General features: G+C 39.9%; 1 protein-coding gene across 1 annotated transcript; it reads right to left on the bottom strand.

Moving 5' to 3' along the window:
- Window positions 1–1,557: 1,557 nt before the first annotated feature.
- MYCT1 (MYC target 1) lies at window positions 1,558–23,940 on the bottom strand. Its single transcript, XM_009483999.2, is given in 3 exon segments — window positions 1,558–2,117; window positions 23,693–23,853; window positions 23,855–23,940. Coding segments are annotated over 3 exon segments (780 nt in total). The 3' UTR covers window positions 1,558–1,584.
- Window positions 23,941–26,150: the final 2,210 nt, after the last annotated feature.

The raw sequence follows: 26,150 nt of genomic DNA, 5'->3' as shown, positions 1-26,150 counted from the left end.
GGTAATATTTGGAAATGGGGTGATAATGGGGTGGAAGATTGCAGTTCAGAGATCAATACCAGTGCTTCCTGAGGGATGATGAGCAAAGGGATGGGTGCTGCCAGTCTCCAAAAGCCTGGAAAGTAAGATGTTAAGCATTTTGCCCATTCGCAAAAGCTGCTGAATCTTTGTCCCTCCCAGAAGACAGAGGAGGACTTGTTCTCTCTACAGAAGTACAGGACCAGCCCCCTCAGGATCAGGAGTCCTGTGGCTGGTAGTTGCCCAGCCCTTTTGGGAACAACAGGCTTATTTGTAAGTGAGGAGTACGACTGCTCCTCTATTTGTGGAAATTCTTTACCCTGTATTTGAACACGAAATATTTAACAGGAAACTGATACAAATAAGATGTAAATAAGGCCCCATTTGTCTATGCTATTTCCAAATCCTGGACTTCTCACACATCAGTGCAATTAGCCTCTACTAAGCCAGGGGTTAGCTTGGCATGATACACGTATAAGAGTCAAGAACATATGTTAACCTCAACTAAACATTCCATCTTTATCTTCATATTCCAACTAATTGTACAATCCCAATATTTAGCAAAAGATGTCTAAAATCTTGCTTTAGTGAAAGACAACATTTCAGAGAATAATTTGTCAGGAAGAATTAAACGTTGGTACAATTTGAGAAAAACGATTTGAAATAAGGAAATGAGTAATCCCATAGCAAGATAGGAAACTTAATTAAAAAAATAGTTGTCATTCATGCTGCTTATCTTGATAACCAGAACTAGAAAAATGAAACATGAGGAGTTCTGCTCCCATACAGCCTTACTGGGTATTAAAATGTGACTACCTGTTCTGCTGGCTGCAGACAGAAAATTCTTTATAATTGTTACCGTGCATTTAGTATGTTGTTTGAAACTTCTCTCTGCATGAAGCTTCATATGCTTAAACATTTTCCCCACACTGTGGGGAATTTTACACAAGCAGTCCTAATATGGAGTCTTTTAAGATCCTCTACAATCAGCAGAGCAGGATGCCTATGACCACAGCCAGGACTGTGACATTAAATCCTCTATGAGATCTGCGTCTAAGGTTCCTCAGATAGAAGCTGTTCTGTGGTTATAAGAAGGAGGCGGGGAATGGGAGGTGTTCTCTGAAAATTTAACATCCTTGGAAAAATACATAAAACCAGAAGTTTAAAAAAAAAAAAAAGAAACAGAATTCTGAAATTTGCAGAAATGTGTATATCAGTATCCTTAACATGATCTGTTTCTTCAAGGAATGATCTGGTTTTTATGTGCCAGCAGTTTCTTTCCTCTAAAGCAAAGATACAATGGTTACAATTTAAGATACAACGATATAAATACGCAAGCGTATGGCAGAGCAGTAAATTAGAGCCAGCAGTGCAAAGACAAGTGATCCCTTGGACAGTGCGGTATTGCAATCTAAGAAATTGCCACTACCCGCCTCTTGGCAATGTATGTCCCCTCCACAATGGCAGCTGGAGACTTCTCACAGATCTTCATCACACACAGAATGTTGTTGAGATGATTGAGGTTCCTCCTAAAATGCATGTGCGTTTTTGCAGCAAGAACCTAGCTCAGGAGTCTGGGAAAGCTTTTATGATGGTTTCATAGGCGGGGGGAGGGGTTTGCGTGGAGTGGCAGATGCGGAGGCTGTTGTTAGACCAGTGGAATTCGGGTCGACTTAAGCTGTTGGTGGTGCTTCCCACAAGGGTTGTGGTGGTATTTGTGGGAGTGAGGGTGATCAGCTGACTGTTTGTCTCCACAGGGAGTGGAGGACACTGCAGGAAAGGGTGGAAGGTGGATGCGCGGAAGCTTGACTTCCTGGGGAAGGAGTTGGCTTGCTCCAAGGACGCTTGCCGCTGGAAGGTGAGGCTGGCCAGGCTGAGGTTGCTCCGACGTTCGCAGCTGCTGTTGCGGTAAAATCCAGTCCTGCTGGTAGTGTGGCCATGGGAAGAGGTTCTGGACCGACGGCTGAAGGCTGAGGAGCTCCCCTGGGAAATGTGGGCGCTAGCTCTGCGACGGGACAAGAAAGTGAACAACGCCCAGATGATCCCTCCAATCACCAGTCCAACCACCATGGACACTGTGAAGGCTATTGTTATGTGCTCTGAAATACAGCAAAAATACACAGGAAAGTTATTTCATCAACTCTGAATGATTTTTCTGCCAGAAAATGAATTGAAGATGGCAGCCTACTTAGATGATGAACAAACCCTAAGATCTTTGTATGTAATACATGAATTTTACAACACAAACACAGCAGTTCAGATTGCTCTCACTATATGGTGTTTTTTCTTTAAATTGCATAATTCAACAACATCCAGAAAGTATCTTGCATTTAATACCAGTTTCTGTACTAATGCAAGGGAAAAGTCGTTAGTCTCCCCCAGAATCAGCCACCCGCCAGCCCCAAGGTGTGTTATAAAACTGTCAAGCATTTGTTTCTGTGGGCAATATGAGGTGTGGATTTATGCAGACCTGTCATTCTGTTTATAGACGTTTATGTTCTGTGTGTGCATGTTTGCAAACTCACCTATTATGACAGTGATGTAGCTTCTGCCATGTTCTTAATGGAATAAGCCTTGTATTTATTACGACATGAGAACACGTCCCAGCCTTTTACTGCTGAGTAACATACTTTAAATCCTCATAGTAATTAATATAAATTACTATATCCTAAATGATTATGGTCAGAGATAACCATTAGTAGTACTAAGTCTCTTGAATATTTCCCATCCCCAATGCCCAATTTAAAGATGCATTAATCTGCCATTAAGAAAAGTAACTTTCTAGCTCTTTTACAATTTTTTTTCAGGAAATAAGAGATCTGAAAATAAAAAAAGAGCATGGCCAGGATTGTTTTCTCCCCCACATGGTTTCACAGTGTGGAGGAATAAGATTTTTTCCTTATATATTTCTAAGAATATGCCAGTTACTTCAGAAAACTTCACTTACTTTTGCAACTGAGCACCAGCTTTATTGGTGTTGTAAAAAGTTCAGATACATTCGTAATCCTGGAGAAGGCCTGCAATGAACGCAAACCCTTTATAGATCCCCTCAAAATTCAAGAAGGGATTGGATCTCAAACAAGAAGGAACACTATGATGACTACTGGTGGAGCAAAGAGGGAATAAGTGAAAAAGAACCAAGAGACAGCTCGAAACATGTTTATTCTATCTGTGCTGTGTTATCATGTTTGTGAAGCATTTCTGTTAAAAAGGAAATTGTATTCATTAGATAGACAAAGGTGAGTAACTTCTACAGTGTACAGAAGTGCAGACCAGCTAATACTGTGCCTGGCTGATCACTGTAACATAAGGTAGCAACTCCAGGACTGGGATGCAGACATTAGAGTCCAAGAAGGGCAAGATGACATTAGGTTCAAAATTTTCTTGCAAGGTAACAGCTGTTCAAGAGTTTTCCCTGAATTTATGGTGCTGCACAGCTGTTTCCAGACCCCAAAATAATGACTCCAAGCCTGAGCTGTGGGAATTAGCCAAAGCAGGTGCTGGAGAGGCAAAGAGAGCGAGCGGCCTAAGGAGTGGCCATGGAGAGCAGCCGGCACACAGCAGGAGAGGTGCCAGGCACGGCCAGCGGGACCAGCTTGCAAGCAGAGGCACCCCAGTACACAGCAACAGATACCTTTTCCTAAGTCAGGCCTCGGTGTCTCGCAAGGCTTAAACTTAGGGCAGATCATTGCAGGAGGGGAAAGCAAACATTTGCTTTCCTTCCAGCAGGAGAGATGTAAATGATTATTGATATAATTGCACTTTAAGAATTAGTTATGATTACCATCCTTATCTACCTCCTGACTTTTCTCCCTTTGGTGAAAAGTCGTTAGCTACGTGATTCAAGCTTGCAGTTGGGGAAAATTAGCTCCTTGAGCACCAGAAAGTTCAGCATAAAATTTTCACAGGTTTCTGGGTGGGGACTCCAAACAGCATTAAATTTGAACCCAGCCCTTGCTGCTGCCCGTCAAACCCCATCAGAGGGGCAGTATATTCACCCTACATGCCTTTGCAGTTGTGGCTCTAGACAGGACCAGTATTATCACAAATTACTGACATTGCCATGAATCTCATACCCAAGTTTATTCACCTTACATTTTTCAGGATAGACTTGAAGTTCCATGAGGCCCAGAAAGTTTAAGTTCTAATTAAGCCCCTGATATTTTGGAGGGCTACACAATCCCACTGTTGTTCGTTTGTAACCTCGGCTTTCAGATAGGCTTCTAACCATTATCCTTTTCAAATGGGAAAATAAAGCAAAGAATGGAGAGGATAAAGCACGGGACATTGCTGCTCCCTTTGGGGAATGCTTTGTTGTCCTTTTGTTCAGAGGTGGACTAGACTTGACCCTAAAATACAATTTTTCTTTAAGCCCTCATTTTTACAACTAAGAAACTATTGACTGGGCATGCTAAATTCAAAGGGTGATCGGTCTGCTTTTTGCAAGAAGCCACAGGCAGCATCCTGTGCTGCAACTCCTGGCTGCAGATCAGAGCTCCGTCACCATAAGCCTTCTGACAAACTCATCATGATTCTGCCCTTTATAAAACATCTTCAGAGACACAGCAGGCCTTACTGTGCCCCTTTTGGACAGGAATAGCCTATTATGCAGTTTTAATGGATTTAATGCATTCTGTTACTGCAAGTTCCTACTCGTACTCCCAAAGGTGGGGAGGGAGAGCCAGGACTTGGCCACCTCCAGTTGAGTAAATCCCAGGGAGTGTCCTAAAGACAGCACTTTCCAAGCACCAGAGCTGCAGTCTGCATATTCCTACTGCTGTCCCTGCACAGCTATGGGAAAGTGGAGAAAGAACTAAGCCTTTCTTAGGCTGGTTTCTCTTGCACCTCGGCTGGAATGCTAGTTATGTTATTATATTTTGAGATTGCCAAGGGATCCCCCAGGCATGGGGCTCTCTGCTGCCACCTGATATCCCTGCTCCTGCTTGGGCTGTCAGCTCCAGGAGGGAGAAGGAGAAGGGATCCCTGCGGGGCTCGAGTATAAGCAGAAGCACAGCAAGCTGCACAAGTATACCTGGCTGTGGGGTTGCCATGCACCGTGGTGAGGACTTGTCCCTGCATCCTTCCAGCCATAATTTCTACCACCTGCACAATCAAATCAGCATTTCACACTGTTAAAAGCAGATGAGGGAATTGACAAAAGTATCGAGTGCAGCTCTTCAGTCCTTCCCACGTGCTGTTCCCCTGTGCTGGAGGTACAGCACAAACAATTATCCCTTTGGATAATGTCTTCATTTTCTTTAACTTATTTGGTTCTTTTCTTTTTCTACCTCTATATATAAATGTAAAAATTATTCCCTGTTGAAACTCAGCTGGGTTTACACTGACTATTGCAGTTGCCATCTAGTACCCCAAATGCTCTTATTTCAGTTTGGACCAACATTTAATCCTTGTGGTTCTTATTATAGAGATATCACTAGACCTGTTGGTGACAGACACTTTACTTTTTCTATTCCCAGACTCTCCCTGACTTCAGTGGGAATCGTGGGTCACACTAATAGGCTGAACTTGCTTTATGTTGACTCCCTATAGAGGATGAATTTCACTGAAATGTAATTCAGTTCTAAAAACTTACGTTGAAGAATTGTAAATCTATGCCCATTGATTTCCTCTTTAGAATGTCCAGCAATCACAGCCCTGAGGTACATTGGAGAAAATACTACCAAACAGAGAAACAGATCAAAGGCAGAATGGGACTTGCTGCACCTGGGATTTTGAGGGGAACAGCTGGTTTTCAGAGTTGTTTTTCTCTTCCTTAATCTGGGCAGTGCCAGGGCAGAACTAGCCTTTCAGGACAGTCAGAGCAATACTGACACGAAGTGTCCCCCAAGGAGCCATTATAATATCTTATGGTTTCCTGAGAGCTGTGCATGTCATTCTGTCCTCTGCTTTTAAGGGGGGGGTGGAGGGGTGGCGGAAATTTGGGGTAAAGTAGGGATGCTGACAATAACAATAACTCACCAGGTGCTGGTCCCCTAAATATGTTTTGGTCTGTATGTTTCTCAGGCTGCTCAGACTGCCTGCTTTATTTGATTATGCCACAACTGGAAAGATTTGGTACCCCATCCCAGTCAATTTTCTCCACTCTCACCTCTAACACCAGCTGAGGTGAAGGACAAAGTTTTGTTTCAACAATGCAGGACAGACTTTGAGGTACAAAGCCAGAAATAAATGGGTATAAGGAAACAAAGCAACTGAATATCTTAGCTACATTACCTTTCTTATCCATAGTACTTCCAATGTGTCCATGCCAAAAAGGTTGGAGGTTTAGAACCCACAGTAACACCAATGACTTCTGGATGTTACCGCCAGATCTGAATATCAAGCCATCATGTGTGTGTCAGCCCAACATCTATCCAGATCAGGCAATTCCTTCTGAAGTCTCTCTATTCCCTTCTCTCTGATTTCTGCATGCAGCGTTCAGCAAATGCAGTGCTACAGGTTTGTACAGGGGATTATTACCTCTGCTATGCAAAGCTTTTTCTTGGTTGTTGCAGCTTTCTTTAAGGCTTTCATAACTTTCCATGAACTGTTTATATGAAGTGTTAGTATACATCCTATCACGTTGATAGCCTCTAGCAAGTCCTTAACACTCTATGGAATCCACACAGGAGAAATTTGGACATGTTATTAGTAAAGATGATAGACTGGCTGATAAGGTGCTTCTCCTAGTTACGGCTCTGAAACAAGTTCTTCCCATCCAGCCTGGACATCAGTAGCAAGGCCAACCAAAAGGGGCTCATACCAGTCTGTAAGTCTTCTGAGAAGTGGACTACATTCTCTCCTTCATCACCTTGGGATATACTTCACAAAAAAATTAGCAACACAGTCCCTACCTAGACTTGTCAGTCCCTGGATCAAACAAACTCTTCATAAAACAGATTCTCTTTTTGTGATGGAGGGTCCTGCCTCTGTCACGGAGCTCAGCAGGATCCTTGCAGACATGCTCAGGTCAATATCTTATTTCTGCAAGGATTTAATTTTCCTTTCATGTGCATGGACCACATCAGATAGCAAGACATCCCTTTGAATTAAAAACACATTTGCATTGAGGATATATTTGAATTTCACTCTGGATTTCATTCCATTAGAATGTAAGAGTTTTCCCAAGGAATCTCCCCATTGCCCTCAACTCTGGCTGTGACGGGCTGGAACAGCATTTTGCTCCCGCAACTCAGGAAATCCTTGGGACTTGCATTTTTCCTGTAGCCTTATGATAAATTCCCCAAGGTGTAAACTTAAGGTGGGCACAAGATCTTCCTTGCCCCGTGCTCACAAATATATACATTTGTAAACTTTTCAGCTGGCCAAGTATATGAAGGAATAGTAGTACCTTTCAAAATCACATAAGTAGCAGCTTCAATGAGAACCAGGGCGGGGCAAGGGAAGAGGGGACAAAGTGCAGAATAAAAGGAAATGGAAATGGAGAAGCATCTTTTAGTCAGGCTGTGCACACATGACTTGAACTGGTACTGCATCTTTGCCAATAATACCTAATAAAGCTAATAAAGAGCCAGTTACCTTTCCAGGCATCTGTTCTGCTCGTGCTATTGCTAAGCACAAGGAGGCAGAAAACACCCATAGGGTGAGATGATACCTACACATTTTATTTGATTTCTAGTGGGTGACTTTCAAATATTACAACCTTCTTTATGCTTTGGAGATGTTATTTTTTTGTTATTGCTTTATTAAAACAGAAATAATTAAGTAGTTTTATCTTAAAGTTATTAGAAGTGGTAAGGTAGCTTGTCAGTCAAGAATTGCAGTGTTCAGCATTCAAACTCAGCTTGCTATAGAGATGTTTTACTTATATTAGGTTAGATTGTATTCATTTATTTCAGCAACTGAGAGAAATTTCCCCATTTTTCTTTTCTTCCACTTGCCCAAAACTAGCACGAAACATTGCGCACCTGACACGCAAACTTTATTCCACATGGACTCAAGCAAGCTTGTATGCAGAATATACAAGCTCATTGATTTCAGCTGTATTAGCAATGAGAAACATCAGAACATACCACCATGTTGCATAGAGGAAAAGAGCTATTTTTATAATTTCCATCCAAATCTTAGAATTGCAAATTCATTTTAATTCTTTCCTTCTCACATTTTTGTGAGCTCTGTTTCCTCCATGCCATGTCATATACCAGTGACTCAAAACTTGTCCAAGTAAGTAAGCATTCCTCCCCCTACACGCACACACACACTTGCACACACATACATTGCCTTGTCCCAAAGCTGAAAGCCTTGACAACTGATAGAGGGTTTGATCTCAGACACGGAGAAATCCAGCTCAGCCTCTGTCTCGCCCTGTATTTTTTCCCAAAATGAAAGCTCAGTGACAAAAGCTGGTATAAAAACCTACAAATCAGTATGGGAATTCATACCTGAACATTGCATGGCTTAGCATAGAGCACCAGCTAGTGTATTAAAACATGAATTGCATTTATGAATTACAAATCTAGTAACCTGACTAGTAAGAATCATCCAGATATTGTTTTACAGGAGTCTCAGTGTCTCAGGTTCCAAGGGAATTTCAGGTGAGTCATCAGCAGATATTCGTAACACAGCCTCATTTGTGCAAAACCAGACAGGAGCAGCCAGGGTCCATCAAAGTTTGAACATATTCACATCATCTTCCTACAGCTGTAGCAAATGTACATCTCTAACCTGGACAGGCTGCAGCTACTCTTCCTCCTGCATCCCAGGCAGCAAGTTTGGAAAGGAAGAGTACCCTGGGCCCAGAGAGCCACCACTTTTTGCCACCACAGAAGGTTTGAAGTGATTTGAACTACCTGAAATTTTATGCCAGTTCTACCACCGCCAAGAAAACTTAGTTTAAAGCTGGGGCTGGTATCAGTGGTCAAATCCTGTGCTGCTGTTGTCATGCTGAGTTCAAAAAAGCAATTTCTCTGTATCTGACAAGTGGACAAGTGTTGACATTACCATCTTCCTGATTTTTGTCACTAACTGTATTAGCAAAACAGCCTCTTATTAATCATTTGTAGGCAGTCCATGATTCAGTTGGATGGGTGAATCAGTTGCTCTGTAATATCAACCAGCTGTGATCTTAGTCATGGCAAAAATTTAAGAAAGGTCACACAAGACTCTTGTGGAAAGAGTGAGAGTGACAGGGTACAGCACAAGGTGGTTCAGGTAGTTGTGACGTCCAGAAAACAAACAGACGAGGATGGTGTCATCTGGAAAACAGAATCTGTGGGGAAAAAAAGGTGAAAGAAAAGCAGACTGTGCAGGACATGAGAACTAATAAACAAAATAAATAAGGTAGGTAGGCTGTCAGAAACGTCAGTGCTCTGCATTCAGACACAGCTTGCTAGAGGGATGTTTTATTTGGCCTGTGCTAGTGCCAGATTCTTTTCTGCAGCAACAGAGAGTAATTCTCCCACTTCACCTAATAACTGATCAGTTGGGTTTATGTCCACTGCAGTTAAAATAAAAACCACTGGCTTTAAAACAGAGCAAAGGAAATTAAAAAATCTGTGAGGACAGGTAAGAACTAGAATAGATAGTCCAGGTAGGTGGTGCATCTAGTCCCATTAAAGATTTTAAAAACCAGTATCAGTCAAAAGTTGTAATATAGTTAATCCTGTCTTGAAAAAAGAAGGTAATATAGAAGATGACAGCTCAAGTTCCACACTGACGTTATTTTGTGCAGTTTCTAAGACTTTCTTCAGTCAGGTAAGCAAATAGGCTCTGGAAATGCCTGAGAATTTATTAAGTAAATGACGAGGGGGAAAAAAAATGCAGTCTGTGCCCTTGGATTCATTCTTCGTTTGAAATGCAGAGGGGACAGCTGTTTATTAGAGGGTTAACTTCACAAATGAGCAACATACCTAGGAACAAGATTGCCCTCTGCTGGAAATTTATGCTGCAAATCTACTTAATTCTACTAAAATAGGGTGTCAGAAAAAGCTAACAAGAAACATTCCAACAAAAGATTACAGAGACATTAATGGTACCTCAAAACTCAGAAAAACTCTTGAATTATGTTGCCATAAACCCTTAGGACTAGCATTTTGCAGAGACTTTGAAAGTAAGATAGACTGAGGCACAGCAAAAGTGTTCAGAAGCTTAGCGAAGTAAAGCTTGTACAGTTTTGTGGCTTTGTGCAAATATCCTGCTGAAGGAGAAGCATGAGGCTAAGTCTGTTCTTAAATTCATATTTCTTGCCATCCACAGTGATGTCCAGAATGATCTCCATGCACCAGAGTACATTTGCTTTGTGTGCTAATACCCATAATTCATTGTGATAAAAAGCCAGAAGAGTGGAATATGCCATCTCAATATCCCACAAACCAACTCAGAGTTAATGATGTTCCCTTGATATTACTGGCAGTTGATTTTTACTGGAATGATAAATAAAGAGTAATTGTAATAATCAGAAGGAAACATCTAAAATAGAGATGTCAGCATGTTTAATTTAATGCCTTTGGCATAACTGTATAAAACAAAGCAAAGATTCCTTTATGCAGACAGAGATAGAAACTTTGTTACTGCATGGTTTCATTATGATTCCTAATGCATTACAAAGACAGTAATATAATTTTGATCTTTTCCGCATGTGCAGCAAACAATCCCCTGGCAAGGCATTCTTACCAACCTCACAAAACCAGAGCATACGCCTAAGCTACATGGCCTCTGCATGAAACTAAATCAAACAATAAATCACAGTTTACCACAGTGCAATATGACATTATAGTTATTATTTAACTGATAAGACTCTTTTACAAAGCTGAGAATAAAATCATTTCCCATATGAAAAGAACATGAGTGACTGGAGTGAAATCTTAAAATCAGGTAGGCTTTCCTAAAATTCTTAAAATTAAGGAGGAAAAACCAAAGTGCGTATGCTACATTTCAGAAAACAGAAGACATCCAGGGTTAGAACAAAGCACAAGGTTTTCAGGTTACTGGGAAGACTGTAGGGTAAAGAATACATTGAAATCATCCTCAGTCCTACTACAGCAATTCTGTTGTCTGAGAAGAGCTTGCCTGCCCCGGACACGGCTTCAGGTGTAGCTTGTCCATACTTTGAGAACCCACAGAAGGCCAAGAAGTATTTATACTGAAAGTCCAAGTTTTATCATAATATAAAGCAGACTATTTTAAAAGAGAGAAAACTCAGAGTGACAAGGCACACTCTGAGTACCTTGAGATACTAGATATTCTAGAAATAAAGACCTCATTTTGGCCTGCCCAGTACATCCTATAAACAGTGATTCTCAATGTAGTGCTTTTCAGAAGTGCTGCGACCTCTGCACATTTGTCTCTGGGTCTCAAGTGTCTCTTTCTGTCACACCAAGAGGCAGGACCTTGTTTCTGATCCTTGCTCTTAGCTGTGCAAGCTCTCTCCCTCTCCCCCTGCAACATGCTCAGCTGCTTCCCAGGACAGGAGCAATCTCCCCTTCCCAGTTCCATTCCTTTTAGTCTCCATTTTAAATGTACATCATGTATTAACATAGACAAAATGAATGAAACAGGTATGTACAATATAGTGTCTTGGCAGAAGCTGAAGGAAATCTACTGGGGCCGAAAACTGTGAAGTTTCTCAGAAACAGGCTCTTCTCACTCAGAAATACACTGCCTTTGAAATACTGCCACAGAGTATTCTGCTGACAGGCCTAACTTGTGTATTGCTTGCTCAAAAATAGCCATCGATGAAAACAGTGATTAGTGTTCTATTTATAGTCTCATTATTTATTGAGATTGCTAAAACTGGGGCCTTCTTCAGGCGAAAATTGAGAAAGTTGTACAAAGCTGAAGAGTAGGAGGAAGAGGAGCTGTTTGTGAACTTCGCTGAATACTGATCTAAACTATCCAATAAACAAGTATTCAAGGAGCAGGAAGAGGGATCTGTATTTAAATCAGATTTTCCTACATTTTTCACTGCAGTAGTACCTGAGCTACATCCAGTAATGCAAAAAATCTCCTGCTACATTTATCTTCCTCATGGAACAGGTATAAGAGTGAACATTTTGAGAACATAGAATTATTAAGTAAGTTAATATATGGTAGTACTGTACGCTTCAATTAGTTATCTACAGTTCAGAAATTGGAGCTTTCTTTCTCCCAGTACTTCCTGTGTGACCATCAATCAGTTTCAGAGATTTCTCTTGTACCAAATATGTCTATGAATATCTATTTCAGTGTGGGCTAGGATACCTAATTGAGTAGTACTCTCAAGAATCTGTGCAACTACAAGCTGATAAATGCTGGTATGATTTCTAAGTGAGATGATTACTGATCTGGAGTATTAGTCAACTCTTGATGACCCAGGACAGATGATCCAGGCTGGACACTCAGTGTGAAGTGGGACACTGGTGCTTGTCTCATATGAGCCAGTGGTGGCTGGGAGACTGTGTTTGCACCAGGCTGGTCCAGGTCCTACTTGCCTAGAGACTCCTGCGCTTCTCAATCAGCAGAGCCATCAATGGTCTCCTTCTCCATTTATAGTCTGCCTGCATAACTTATGCACCTTCCACAGAAGCCATGTGTCTGCTTGGTTGGCTCATCCTTCCCTTACCCTGGATAACTGGGAGATGGCATCAATATAACATAGTTTTTTAAAGAAAACGGTTCACAATTAACAGATGTCAGTTAAATGGTCAAATATGCCATAAGTGTGTGTTAAGATGCTGGACTGTGAATTCAAATGTCTGAAAAAGGGAATTAATTTTCTTCTTCAAATAAGATGCCAGAGAAGCAAGGTGCATGCCTCTGCTGAGAAGCAGAAACTGCCCTGGCTGTTTGCTTCAGCAAGTGTGTCAGAGCCTGAAGAAGTTTTTGCATTGCATTGAACCAACTATTTTTTTTCCCCCAATTGTTTTTCTGAAAATTTCCTAGACATTATTTCATAACAGTGCTGTATATATTTGTATTGTTGATGGAGTTTTGGTTGAGGTTATTTAACAGATAAATCTTCAGTTACTATTGTTCCATTTTCAGTACATGAAAATCAAACTCATGTAAGTACCTTTTCTGTCTCCTCAAGTAGAAGGAGAATATGTTATGTTAAGAGAATAACTTACAATTGCTTGGTGCAGACTTAACTACTATACAATAGGTTTCAAAACCTGAATAAGTACCTTTTATTAAGTTTGTATAGGAAGTGAAGCTTCTACCTTGAAAAGCACAAAAAAATGAAGTTGTTTCTACTAACTGTGATTGATAGCCTTTTCTGATTTTCTTTTTTTTCCCCAACAAAAGAATAAGGTTATGAAATGAAGATCTTACAAAGACAGAAGGGTCAGTCTTGAGTCTTGATTTTACTTTGTACTGTTCTTTTGTGATTGTGGACATCTCATTCCATCTCCATGCTTCGATTAATCTTCTCTGTAAGTGAGATGGCAACCACTCATAGCCACGCATTTGGCTCACAAAGATTTTTGACTCCTAGTTAAATGAACTACAATGGTAAAATGGGAAGTTGTGTATAAATACAGAGTATTTCCTTCAACAGATTCTACAAGAATTGAGGCAAAACTATTGCACCCACAATGTGCTGAGACTAACTCATCTGAATATGAATCCTACTAGGCTATAGCAGTTAAGCATGCAGCTACGGGGCATTTGTCCTGGGGAGAAAGCACAGTAATAAGCTCTTTTTATTATGTGACACGTTCACATGCCAACACATTCACTGGTGTGGTGCTTGGATGAAGAAATATACTTCATTTCTTAAAGATGAGATTTCCGTATTTGGTGGATAAATAAAGAATGATGCTTCCAGCAGCTCATGTGACAATGAGCAGCACCACATACGCAGTCAATACAGTAGGTGTAATTGCCAAAACATGTATGTGCTGTGTGTTTGATTAATATTTAAATAATACTCTGAAGAAACTTTGCCTTTTCCTTCTACTACCTCAGATCTGTGTCCTTCCTGCTAAAGATCATTAAGCATTTGATAAATCAATGGCTGTATGGGGGGGTGGGGAAAGCAGGAAAGAAGCAGTAATTAGAATGCAACAAAACACAGCCTGAGGATGACAGACTCACTTTAAAAGAATAATTTATATACAAGGAAGAAATCGTGCTTTGAATAGACAGCGTGCAAGAATAAGGCTGGTCTCCTGTCTTCATGACACAGTTTGTTGCTTTCATCCAGCTGCAGTAATACTCTTTTCTTTGGGCTTGCCATAATAAGGGCAAGGAAAAAAATAGGTCCCTCATTAATATTTACTTTTATCTCCCTGACAGGCCTGCACATAAGATCTTGGAATGGATTTACATATTATCTTCCTAAATGTAAGGTCTGACTATTGATATAATCCCCTTTCCTTTAGCAAAGGAAGTGATAACTTTCACGTGCTTGTCAAATCTTTTACTGAACTGATAGCAAAATAAGCATAATCACATTAAATTTGGAATAGTTTGATCATTATGCCCCTTCAGAAGAAGTATATGATTTATCTGATAAATTTTTTGTAGGGTTTATATAAACAATAGTAGTCCAGAGGTTGATACAAAATGGTACCTCCAAAAGCCAGCTGGAAAATAAAACACAGCATGAGGCTAAGACAGTTCTGTCTCCTGGAGAAATCAGCATGGGCAGAGTATGTTTAGATTTGACAGATGACCTTGATTCTTGTCCCTGATGGAGCACTGGGGAAGTGCTGGCTTCCTACAATAGTTTGGCACCAGTATAAGTAGCATTAGAAGGTGCAGTGCAGCCTCTCTTGCCTGGCTGCTTCAGGCTCTCCGTAGCAATACTGGAATACAATGAAGCCCACAGACACAGCCGCTCCAGCGAACAGTACTGCCGCATGCGTAAGAAATCCAACTGAAAAGCTGCATACAAACCAGTCTTTCTCAAACACAGCGGAGGGGGAACTGAGACATGGTATATCCTGAAGCTCAGAGCAGGAAGATGAGCAATGCCTTCCTGTTTAATTATATCACAACCCATAGATTTATTTCTCGCTTGGCATAAGAATATTTCTGGAGGACTTCAGAGGAGGAGGCAGGGACCCTGAGTGTTACAGAGGAATGAGATTCACTGCTGTCTTGTTGCCACTGAAGGGCTGATGTTCAAACACAGTTGCTGCCATTGCTAATGCCTCACCATCACATGCTGCCTTTTATCTTCCTTCAGTTAAACCCACACCCTTGTTGCCTCTCAGTATTAGCACTATTTATATGAAAGCTGTGTCCTGTTTGAGTCACTGGCCCAGGCTGCTCTGCTGCTGCCTTGTGACACATCCCAAGTCAGCTCACACTCTGGTCAGGGGAGCTGGAAACGGGAAGATCATCTGGTGACCTTGACCTGGAAGACAGGACAATAACCCTCTTCCTTGTAGAGATTTTAACAGGTTCAGGCAGACAAAAGGTGGTGTGTGGGGGTCTCCCTTGCCCCAGCAGTCCTCTAGCTACTATGATCATTATCACAATTATGTGGAATACTTAAATCAGCCTCTGACCACTTGAGCACTTGAGAAGTGATTTAGTTATGTGACATTTTCTACATCTCTATCACAGGATTTTCATGTGGATCACTATCTCATCTGAAGGGGAAAAAAAGAGATTGCCATTAGTTGGGGGAAATCTCTGTTGCTCTGGAAGCCATGCAGCAAATGTTACTCTGATGCTGCTGGGCCTGGAAGGATGCATAACCCTACAGCCCTCTCCAAGAAGTGAAAAAAGAAAGTCTGTCTCAGTTCCTATATATATATATAGTGAAGCTCAGTTTTACTGGTGTTGCCATTCTTTGTTTTTGTCTGTGTACTATGTTCTCAGGGTCTGTCTGAGGTCCCAGTGTGTGGCATTTGTAACAGACAAAACCAAAACTGGTCCCTGTCCTAAAAACTCTGCTGAGCTGTATAGGATTTTCGCAGTCCTGATTTCTGCAAATTCACCATGCAGATACATTGCATTTATTCTTCATCAATATGAAAAAAAGTTGTTCATTCAAGTGAAATCTTTGGTTAAATAATCTGGAAATACGACGTCACTATTAAATTTGTGGCATCATGTAACATTTCACTGAGGAGCAGGAGGGAGAACTTGTAGGTACACTAGATTTAAAAGTGATAATAAGAAAGGAAACATTTCAAGGATGTACCATTACCTTAAAGATCTCATTGGTTTTCACAGTGTTGTTTAAATGTGTCGTATTTTATATGTGTTGTACATCTGTTCCTCAGATACATGTGCTTGAAAAAAACTAGTGTGTTTAGAGGAAGCATTTGTAAAACCAGAACTGGCTTTCTATCTGATTCTGTGTCACGTTTTACCTCATTGTCTTTCTCTTGACAACATTCCTACGAAGCAGCACAAGGAAGTTTCCTCTATTTTTCAGATATGGACCTGAAAAGTGGAGGAACCATCTGTCTTATCTTCCAGACACCCAACTAAAAATCTGCCTCCCACTATGTTTATTTTCACAAATGTCTTTTGGGGGAGCAATCCTGCTGTAAGTTCAAGTTGGCCATAGGAAAATAAAACTATGCTAGTTTGTCTAGTGAATTTGGGAAGAATCAATGTCTTTTACTCTGTGTTAGGATCCCTACCTCAGGAGTCTCAACACATTCTGAAGTTGATAAAAATTTTGTGTGGTGTTGGCAGCTTTCTTGCAAGCGGAGTTGGAGGAGGCTTTACATCACCATTGCCTTTACTCAACACAGCTACACAGCCACTAAGCCAGGTATGCTTGCAGATGCATTATTTGATAGAATTGGGAAAATCTGCAGCCCCAAGGACATGGTCTGTCCATACCAGACTGACACAAAAGCGTATAGGCATACTCCACTTCTGTCTGCATTATACCTTATATTATGTAGTCACACCATTCCAACAAATAGAAATTTCTAGTGCAGACAACATTTTGCACATATTTTAGAGGAATACTGCTCTAATTAGTCCATCTGATCAATACCTTCTGGGCTAAGAAACAGGGAAAAAGTCTCCAAGATTTTATTTTTCCACCAGTTTTCCTAGCCATTTCATGGAGTGAATTCTGAGAGCTTTCTGACTAAACTAGGAATTGCATCCCTCCTTCCTATTTATTATTTTCTGTGTTAGACTACTTTTATATTGGGTTATCCAAATTCACATGCCACTGACATACACTAGAACCAATCAGTGAAGGCATTTGGATTATATGATTTTCAAAACAAGCTCTTTTTCTGCATCACTAGATATACTTGGCTGTGAAATGGGAATGAGACAAGCTGTTCTTTGTTATTAGAGGTCTTAAGGGTATGGAAAGGTAACTTTGGAGATGTACCACTTTTGCTTTTTTTAAAGGCTCCATCTTCAATAAGTAAAAGAGAAAATATTAGTCAGAAGATGGAAGGTTAGACAAGCAATAAAGAACTAGCAGGGCTCTAGAAAATCTATAATAACAAACCTGGAAGTATGTGCCATTTATTTCGTTGGAAAAGGTAGGTGGGGAGCTGGAAGGACGGTTTGTTCACCTACAGTTGGCTCTCATATTAACTCCATCATGACAGGGACAGAAGTCTGCTCAATGATTTGAGTCCTTCAATATCACACACCATGAGGTAAAGCCCTGAGTTGCAAGTCCTGAGTGATGGATCAGTATCCCTGATGAGCCAGAAGCCAGACTCTGAAATTCAAGTGTTAAGCAGACAGACTTGTTAAGGTAGTGCATGATAAAGCACTCTGGGAAGTCTGAGCAGGAAAGTTATTGCTGTAGATGTGGTTAGTGTATGCCAGATGGGGAGATGCAGATTCAGTGTGAAGACTGCATTTTATATATATATATATATATGGCCGTCTGTGACACGGCGGAGGTATTAGTACAGGCTCCTGGCCAAAGAACTCAGATATCTTCTTTCAGATATGTTTGACTTCACCAAATCAATATGGATCATCCCTTCCTCTGATAATGTTTGCCGGGACCATTCTGCTCCTTTCCCTGTCACTCAGCATGTATTGATGAATTTGGCTTGCTTTTAATTTTTATTCTGATTGGGTATTTTTATCTATTGTTTATATATCATTTTAACTAAATGCAAAAAGGCAATGAGGTTAAAGAATTTCAAAATTGACAAAGTCAGTTATCACTGGAATACAATTTTCATTTATTGTCCCTGCTAGTACTATGAATGGAGAACTGCTTACCTAGCCATCAAAAATACAGTGTGGTGTTTTGGGTCATGGCAATACTCATATTTGCGCACTAAAAGGCTCTATCCTCATTTTCAGTGTCTGTCTTCTGAAGAAGACAATATCCTACTACTTTGGATAGGCACTGGAAGGAATTATTCCCTAAAACACCACAGCAGGACTGCCTCATGAGGTTGGAAGAAAGAATTTTGCCTCTCCCTTTCTCTTTTCTCCCATTGGGGCTGCTTCCAACAACAGGAGCCTGTAAAGTCTGAAGTTGTCTGACTCCAGCAGAGTGATTTCAAACGAAAGAAGCTCACTTGTTCACATCCCATTTCCAAACTCCTGCAGGCATCAGTGATCTAATCCAAAGACTCTGCAGAAAGAGATTATATCTCCTGTGAAGACATTTATTTCTTGTGCTATTTCTTGTGCTATGAGCTCTTTATGATGTGTCATATGCTGGGGTTTTCCAAAACACAGAGAAGTGACAAAAAGAGACAAACTGCTTACCTTGCTCTATTTTGGCTGCTTGTCACAAATTAAAATACCAGGAAGAATATGCACACTAGGGGGAAATTTTGAAAAGGGAGAAAAGGGAATGGAAGAGAAGAAGAAAAACAGCAATTGAGGAAATACCTCCTTGAGGCTGATACTGCACCTGAATCCAAGGCTCTAGTTTTGTTGTGTTTTCCTCCTACTTTGTTCTACTTCAATCCTGAATGTTTTCTCTACTAAGAAAAAAATCTCCAGTGGTAAAACATCTGTAAGTGGCTCTAAGTCATGCCTTCACTTCCTCCTATCTACCAGCAAAGGAACTACATCTTCAGCTTAATGAAGTCCTCTGCCCTATTAGCAATGCCCAGTCTACCAGGATAAAGGCCCTCTGGGGTACTCTGGTTTATGCTGGTCTTTTCCAGCCACCCAGCTAGGAAGAGTGGTATCCCCGTAGAAGCTACGACTGCCACATCTGCTGTCAAGTGCTCCACAGCTGGCTCCGAACTGTAACCTTTGTGTGTCCACATCTCCAGCAGGACAGCTGAGACATCTCCCGGAGTCTTTATTTGCTTCTACTAAAGCTGGACTGGAAGGGTACAAAGTGTGTGAAGAGGAGCAAAGGGAGTGAGGAGAGGTACCACCCAGTGAGTATGCCAGAAATGAGCTGACACAGTCATCAGGCTGGAAGCCAACAGGCTTAACCTGGTCACCACACAGGTAGCCAAATGCTTCTTTTCTCACTTGCAAAGAACTGGACTGGATTTGCTGCTGTTCCTTCTACTCTGCCATGGCTACCACCCATGAAGGATCCCAGAAGAGAAATCGGGTCCTGTGGCTGTCTAGGTTGGCCTGTCCTGTGTTTGACAGCTGTGTTACTCTTCACGTCAGTGCTGCCCTTCCCAAGTAGTATTTTGGTTCATAAAGAGAATGACGTGAAGTCCTTAACCACCATTATTGCTACACCAGTAACATGATACCACGTCAGACGTTAGAATATGCTCATCCCTAATGACCATCTTTTCCAGCAGAGTATATAGTCTGACTTCTTTCAAGCAGACACATTTTAATGAAGAGAAGACCAGTGGGTTGAGGGAGAGACAAGGCAAAAATTGACATTATATTTAAAACCATAAGTGCATTTGTAGCTTACAAAGTCAAGTGATAAGCTTAAAGTAGTAGTGCCAGGCAGTTCACAATCTTAAAATGCTGGAAGCCAGCTGATATAGGGTGTTGTTTCCACACACTGAACAAATAACACCCTGGATTCTGATTCAAGAAAAGAAAAATTGTTCTTAATGTTTTTAAGGTATTAAATTTTAATGTTGCATTTTTAAATAGATACTTGAGTAAAACTAGGCTAAAGGATGGTCTAGGGATCTAAGTTTATGTTGATTAATATCTGCTTATACTTCTTCTCTCTGCTGCTGTCATATAGATCAAATGTACTATTTAAATTAAATTTCCTGATCTGAAAGTATATTGTTATCTGCACTGGAGAAATAGGATTGTCTTGAAGCCATTTATTGTATTTAATTGTGTGAGACTGAAAATGCTTTTAGGAATTACAAGAAATGCACTCCTGGTTAAAACGGAAACATCTTTGCTCCCACTGTTAACTTACAAATCAAAATGAACTCAATAAAAATTATATTAAAACAGTAAAAAATGAGATTAGTAGTTGATGGATGGGTACCAAACCCTGAATTTCTCACTCAGTTATTGCCAAAACTGCTTTTGAAACTACTAATTAAAAAAATAATCCAGATTCTCTGTCTACAGTCCCATGTGATACCAGTGCTGAATGAAGTTCAGCAGAGGCTGGCTTTAAGTGCTTCTCTTCCTACCTCTGCCAAAATACCATACTATAGGTTCCCACTGCAAAGTAGGGTGACTGGAGGTTACATAGCTTCATAGAAGTTGGCACCTGAAAGAGATGAGCTCCTGCATCCTTGCAGTAGCTCAGACAACTTGTCTGAAACAGGCACATGTGCCTACAAAGACTGTGCAACATCTGTAGTAGGGAACAGCTCTAGCAAAGTGAGGACAGGAATCACAATTTTGTGCTTGTGACATATTACACAGAGGATATTTGCTGACAGGGCAGGGAGCTCTATCATGAAACTCACGTATTTAAACCAGAAGCGGAGGTTAATATTCCTTTTTTATTTTTTTTTCCAGCAGAATTGATTTTAAGCCAGCAAAACTACTGTTTTGCTGCTTCTGTTTTACTCTGCTGCATAATTTAGCATTTCAAAAGTACTGCAGAATGATGATGGTGAAGTCTGAATTCAGAAGAATTCCTGCAAGATCTGCAGCTAAGCATGTTATTGACTCTCCAGGCTGTCACTGATTCTACACTGAGCTTGCAAAAAAGTGTGCTATTTTTTCTTTTTTATATTATTATTTGTTAAGGTCTTTGCATGAAAATAGAGAGACGATTTAGACTACTTAGGCAATTCACACAGCACGACATATCAAGGTGTATATGTCTTGTTTTTATATACACAGCTTTAGTCATGCACACTTCCACTAGCCTGGAGCAGTTGTAAAAAGATTTATATGTGCTCATACATAAATAAACAGACAACAGTTTAGTTTGTTCATCATTTTAAAGGACACTCTAGTTTGTTCATTGTTTTTAAACTCTTAGAGTCACTTTTAAGATGCTATTGGTGAAGTTATCATTGGAAACTGGACAGCTTTAGAAAACAGGATGCCTGTATGTTTTCCAGAGTAGGAAACCAGCTATTAGACCACAGATGCTTTATAAAATTGTAAGAGATTAAATATCATGAATAGTCGCTTTAACAGTTTTTACAGAGTTTATCTTTTTCTCACAAAGTTAGTCCCTCTCAGCAAACCTTTGCACACATGTTGAAGTTTACACTTTGGCCATGTCCATGGGAGCTGCTGAGAAGTCACACATGCATGGAAAAGGATCTGCATCTTGGTAATGTATTCACACTCACAACACTATGTGGTGAGCAGCTTAGAAAACCAGTGAAACAGTCAGTAAGCCATATCCTGAAAAATCACAATTTCAGGTACTGCATTCTCATCTAATAAAGAACTCAATTTTATTTACATCTATTATGTGCAGTTTTATTTTTACCTCAGATCATGTATCTCCAAGTATGTCAGAAAACACACTTCTATCACAATGAGCTTGTGTCAGTCATTGTCTTCTGACACAGACTATTGTAGTGTCCCTCCCTAGTCTACCACATATGACATACCTACAGGAGAGGAAGAGTAAATGCTATTAACTCTTCTGAAATCTATCAGAAAAATAAGAAAAACCTGAGGCATCTTTCTTGCCCAGGACCATGCAAGCTCCTCACAAAAACCCAAACTGTGAGGTTCATCTGCTGTCAGAGGGTAAGCAAATGGGAGGTGATCAGGGCTGGGTACAGTTTCGGTCCCTGGCAAACCAGGTGGGCAATGCTGGTGAAAGGAGATGCTGGCCCTTTCACCCATAAGACAGCTCATGTGTGTCCTGCTCTGTGCTGTCAAATGCAGCTCTTGATATTGAAGGACTGGGGCTTAGCACACCTGGAGAAGTAGCTTAAATGGAATGATGGAGTAACAGCAGTACCAGCAGGGCCAGCTGCATGCAATATGTTGTGGAATTTAAACATTCAATTCTTAGGTACTCTTTGTGACTCTTCGCGAAGATGGAGAATGCCTTGCCCACAGTCTGAGCAGTATGGTTAATGAATCCTTAGGGTTTCATATAACTTTGTTGTTTCTTGTCTATGCTTCCATGTCAGCGAATCAATAATTTACCTCAGAATAAAAACAAATCTGCAGTAACAAGGGGCAGCACCTTTTACACAAGGATTCTTAAAGTACACTCTGAAAGAGCCATTTTAGAATTACATGTAGTTCCACTTTACAAAAATGATAGTTATTCTTCAGAGTCCAGCAGATAACCTCCAGACAACAAGAGACTCTGAAACAGTCATAACAGTATTTTTTCCTTAGTTAATCTGTAAGTATATATCAAAGACATCCAGTATCATTATCCTACTCTTTAGCCCAAGACACAAAAATGAAGCGAGTTGCTCATGGTGTCCCAATGTGAAAATATATGTGTCACTGCAGGAAACGTGGATGGCATTCGATGTATCCTTGTTTCTTATGCTAAGGAAATGAAGGAACCTCTTTAAGTCTTCTTGTATAGTTTCTTCCCACTCTTTTTCCCAGGGCACTTCTATGCAACAAATGTCCTATTTTGCTAATGCATATTATTTTTTAGTTTTAGATAGTGCACAGATTCTTGGAGGGGTCATTGCTCAATAACGATAATGTAATAGACAAAAATGGATCATATGATTCATTCTAACGCTAAATGCTAATACACATTAATGTTAAACATAGCAAGCAATAGAGCTTTTTGGAGGGAAAGGTTCTCCACAGCTGTTGCACAGAATCCTTTAGGATCAAGTCACTGAACCTAATTACTTTGAATGAATTTCAGTATAACATATACTTCCACCTCACACTCTATAGGTTTCAGTTAATGGACCATTCTTAGGTTTGCATGAAAGAAAACAGTCTTAATGGATAATAATCAAAATATACACTGAGGAAAATCTGATCATGAAGCACCACAACAAATCACAAACAATTTTTCATTCTGGAGGAGTAAGAGTTTATTCTGAAGGTTGCAACATGTTTAGTTTGTGCTATCTCTTTTTCATCAGAAGATGAAACAGATCATGTCTGCCATGTAGGTACATCCATTAAATGGTTGAGAATGTCTACCTGGTCTGAAACATACTGAAGTCAATAGACACCTTTTCAACTGACTTCAGTAATGAACTCTGTCAAACAATCAATTTTGCCCTGGCAGTTCCTGCTGTCTTGATTAGTTTAAAAACATGATAAACCTTTGTCAAAGAAACATTTGGAAAACAATCTTTTGCACTGCAAGGAACACAAAACCTATTCATTACTTTTTGCTTCGAACGTGAGGCTTAAAAGTATCTAGATGTATTTTTAAGGCAATCACCAGCGAATCTCAGCATCTACTTTAACAATATTCTAGAAAAAGAAACAAAATCCTTACCCCAAAACTTTGGTGGCCATGTAATTGGAGAGTAAGTACTGTTTCTATCCATAACATCCAAATAACAAATATAGAATGGTATGTCCACAGAGGAGCAATGGGTTTCTGAATGCTTGAGATTTAGCAGTAGAAGCAATGCTTTTGTGCTGCCAGGGAACTGTTGTTTGCCTGAAAGGAAATGGATGTATCACATTTCCTGCTTGTGGACTCGAATTAGCAAGTGCTTGCCTTATCTTGGAACACCACATGGTTCCCGAGATGGGGAAATAGTTTCCTTCTCGTCATTTCCTCAGCCACAGCAAATTGACTCAGAACAATACCAAATCTCCTCCTTCTCTGAAATTTTTTGAACCCCAAAATGTTCAGAGATAGAGAGATGAAAATTCCTTTCTCTTTCCTTCAGTGATTTTCTATGTTGAAGACTTTCCTTAAACATCCAAACCCACTTGTATTCGGTGGGAATTTTCAGTAAGGAAGAAATGTGTCAAGAGGCTTTTAATAAACACCATTTCATTAGTATATTAATCTAGGGTATGAGGATTATTAAATATTCACCATTGCTCCTTGGCTAGTTTGAGGAACTAGCTGGGCCTGACAGTGTAGCTGTAGGCATTAATATTTTAATGAGTGTACTTCAAATTTCCTTTGCCAATTCTTTTCCTTTCCACACCCCATTCTAAAATATGAGTTCCCTGGAACACAAACAGACTTTGAGCTAATTGTTTGGACAGTTTTAATACAATGCAGTGTTAATTCCCTGTTGGAATTTGTAAGTACTGCTGCTAAATATAACAAATAGCAATAACAACACCCTTACAAAAGAAAATAGATGAGATATTTAATGACACAGACCCAGAATGAATGAAGAATGTATAAGGATCAATAAAATATATGACTTTGTATTTATATGATAAATTCTGTAGGACCTGATTTTAACTATTTTCCTCTTAAATATATTGCAGATAATGGATGTCCGTAAACATTCTGCTCTGAATGTCAAACCTCTATTCTCTGAAGAGTTGCATGAGGTTTTGTTTTGCCCATCATTAAGAAAACCAGAATCAGCTACATCTATTTTTCACACTGAATATCAGGAATCCCCCAAATTTAGGGGGGGGGGGATCCCTAAGATTTGGATCTGGCATAATTTTAATGTTGAATCTTTATTTGTTTTGTCTGGGACTTTTTTGCATGAAACAGATTTAAAAAAAACACTCAATTATGATACTCTGATGGTTAATGGAAGACTGATGGCTTTCAAAGCTGGTGCTTAAAATGACATATCCAAATACCAAGTTAAGCACCTGAATGAAAAAGATCTGATTTTCAGATGTCTGTGAACAAGACACAACTTGATAAGAAATACTGGGATTATTTAGTTTGGTCAGGACACAGGTACCAGAGCAGATGATGAAATACACAAATTAAAGAACTCTATGACTAGGGTTAGTTTTGTGCTCTAAGAGTAGATGGAAATACAACAAAACCGAATTATTGTAAACTATAAAATGAGGAAATTTAGTGATTTTAGTTTACTGAATGCATCTATTTAGATAATGATTGTAAAACAGAATTAAATACTGACCTTAATCTAGTTGAAAAGTGGCTGAGTTCAGACATGGACACTTATACAGATAATTAAATCTTCCATATTTTCAAGTGTATGAAGTATGAACCTTAATGCTTTGTGAGAAAGTCAACAGCGATGAGAAGCATGACAGTTTCTCTCTGGACAGGGTATTCCAAGGTAGGAGTTCTCTCGTTTTCTTCAGAAACAAACGGCTGATACGGGTAACTGTCAGCAGCAGCAGATCAGAGAAGCTGGACCACCATAAGTGTTACCTGGTCCATACACCCATAATACTTATCAGCAAGTTGCAGCAAATAAAGTTTTAAATGAATCAAGGTGATGTGAGCTTACAATGACTTGCTAAGCAGAAAGTTCTCTCAGATCAGTTTCAAACTCTCTCTCCACTATTTACTCTTGCAAGAAAAAGAAAGAATTGCAAGTTTGTGCAACAGAACTTATCTAAAATACAGTGTATCAAACCCTGAGATGTCATAATTAAAATGGAATCTTCTTCACCAAAAAGCTAAAGTAGATTGATATATTATAAACCTTGTCTTAATTTATTATTTCAAATATTAGACTAATTTTATTTCTGTTAATTTTTTTTCTGAGCATTGCAATAATTCCTTTTTCCTTGTAACCCCATTAGTTCTTTCATTTTTCTCTATTGAGAAGTGTCTTTTCCTGAAAATAAAATCATCATAACTCAATGTACCCTCATGCATAAAAATGCTCATCACCATTCATTATACTGGCAAGTATAACACGCTGTCACTTCTGACTGATGGGAGACAGAGGTATGTAGAGGACGAGCTGCCAAATACATTGCTGATGTGAGTTCAATGCCAATGAAATGAGCAGTCTTTTCCCCCCTTGAAAAGAGGAACT

Source organism: Pelecanus crispus, chromosome 3 (assembly GCF_030463565.1).
Source record: "Pelecanus crispus isolate bPelCri1 chromosome 3, bPelCri1.pri, whole genome shotgun sequence".
NCBI classification, from domain to species: Eukaryota; Metazoa; Chordata; class Aves; order Pelecaniformes; family Pelecanidae; genus Pelecanus; species Pelecanus crispus.
The sequence above is the reverse complement of the archived record's forward strand: the minus strand, read 5'-3'. Positions and strand labels throughout refer to the sequence as shown.